At 41.9% G+C, this 1,557-nt stretch overlaps 1 protein-coding gene across 1 annotated transcript in view; it reads left to right on the forward strand.

Annotated features, from left to right (window-relative positions):
- Positions 1 to 258: 258 nt before the first annotated feature.
- LOC106109929 (aspartate aminotransferase, cytoplasmic-like) overlaps positions 259 to 1,557 on the forward strand; it is a gene marked incomplete at its 5' end in the record, with an annotated part of 2,518 nt that continues 1,219 nt past the window's right edge. Inside the window, 3 exon segments of the mRNA XM_013291586.1 lie at positions 259 to 445; positions 732 to 897; positions 1,390 to 1,537. Of these exon segments, the coding sequence (XP_013147040.1) occupies positions 259 to 445; positions 732 to 897; positions 1,390 to 1,537 (501 nt within the window).

Below are 1,557 nucleotides of genomic sequence, written 5' to 3' on the forward strand. Positions count from 1 at the left end.
AGGTTGGTGATGAAACATTAAGGGCTGACACCACTGGCTGATAGAGGCTCACATAGCTTAAAAATGACGTCACTGTCACATAAGGGAACAAAATCCGATATTTCCATCGCATATTTTATTCTTGGATTATTGTCAGACAATTTACAAGAATTTGGTAAAAGTGAGTTTAAGCAAAATAGGAATTTTAGGGCCTTTGCCATCATCGGCTGATAGAGGCTCAGATAGCTTAAAATTAGTTTGATAGGACTGACTAAGTAGCGGAACAAAACGTATCGAACTGTTCGTTGTTTACAGGAACGCAAGTTGTTCCCGTTCTTCGATAGCGCGTACCAAGGGTTCGCTTCAGGAGACCTGGACCGTGATGCCTGGGCTGTACGCTACTTCGTCAAGCGAGGCTTCGAACTCGTCTGCGCTCAGTCTTATGCTAAGAACTTCGGACTTTACAGTAAGTATTGATTTATTTTATAATCGTTTTATATGATGCCTTTGACTCAGTTGATATTCTAGTTTTTATCACTATATTAAGATTTAGAAAAAAAATTGTATAAGTTAGAGATATAAACTGTTTGTACTATAACTTATCGATTTATTTTAAAATCTTAATATTACTAGTATATCTTAATATACATAGTAAAATCTTAATATACATAGTTGGGAAGGATTTTCATTCGGGATTCCACAAGGTTCTCATTTAGGTCCAATATGTAAACATAATTTGTGACTGTTTTCAGACGAGCGTGTGGGCAATCTGGCCATAGTGATGTCCGAGGCGAAGTTCGTGGCGCCGGCGAAGTCCCAGCTGACGTGGATCGTGCGCGGGATGTACTCCAACCCGCCGGCGCACGGCGCGCGCGTCGTCGCCACCGCGCTCTCTAACAAACATCTCTTCGATCAATGGCAAGTAACAATGTCATGTACCATACTATATTGAAATTCGTCTTATGTACTTTTAGACATCGAGCGTCGGTGGCTCAGGGGTTCGAGCACTTGACATGTAATCTACAGGTCTTGGATTCGAATCCCGCCGTGTGACTTTCGATTTTTTTGAATTACTTATGTACTTTATTATCCCGACGTTCTTACGATGAAGGGACACATCGTGATGGTTGCACATATCGGCGTAGAAATTAAAATATATGTGTGAAGTCAACCCGCAGTGGGCCAACGTGGTTGTCTATGGCCGTCACCCCTTATTAGGGTAGACTACAAGTCCCCCCAGTGGGGACGTATAGTGAGAGACAACTCGCGCCGGAATGGCAAGCTAATTCTGCAAGTCTGAATGACATTGACAGATGTCATAGGGATGGGACGTATATGCCAATGATCTAGTGTTGCGCCAATCCTCCAGCGTAGTGCTGATTTTCTTAACAGTTGATATGTACTTTACAGGAGAGATCACATCAAGCTTATGTCAAGCAGAGTCATCGAGATGAGAGAAGCTTTAAGATCTGAGCTAGTCAAGTGAGTTACTAACGTCTTTATTAAGTCACTGGGTTTTGCTCGCGACTTCGTCTACGTAAAGTTATTGTAAAAAAAAGCCTATGTTACTCAGCTTTT

This window comes from Papilio polytes, unplaced genomic scaffold (assembly GCF_000836215.1).
Source record: "Papilio polytes unplaced genomic scaffold, Ppol_1.0 DF820996.1, whole genome shotgun sequence".
Taxonomy (NCBI): Eukaryota; Metazoa; Arthropoda; class Insecta; order Lepidoptera; family Papilionidae; genus Papilio; species Papilio polytes.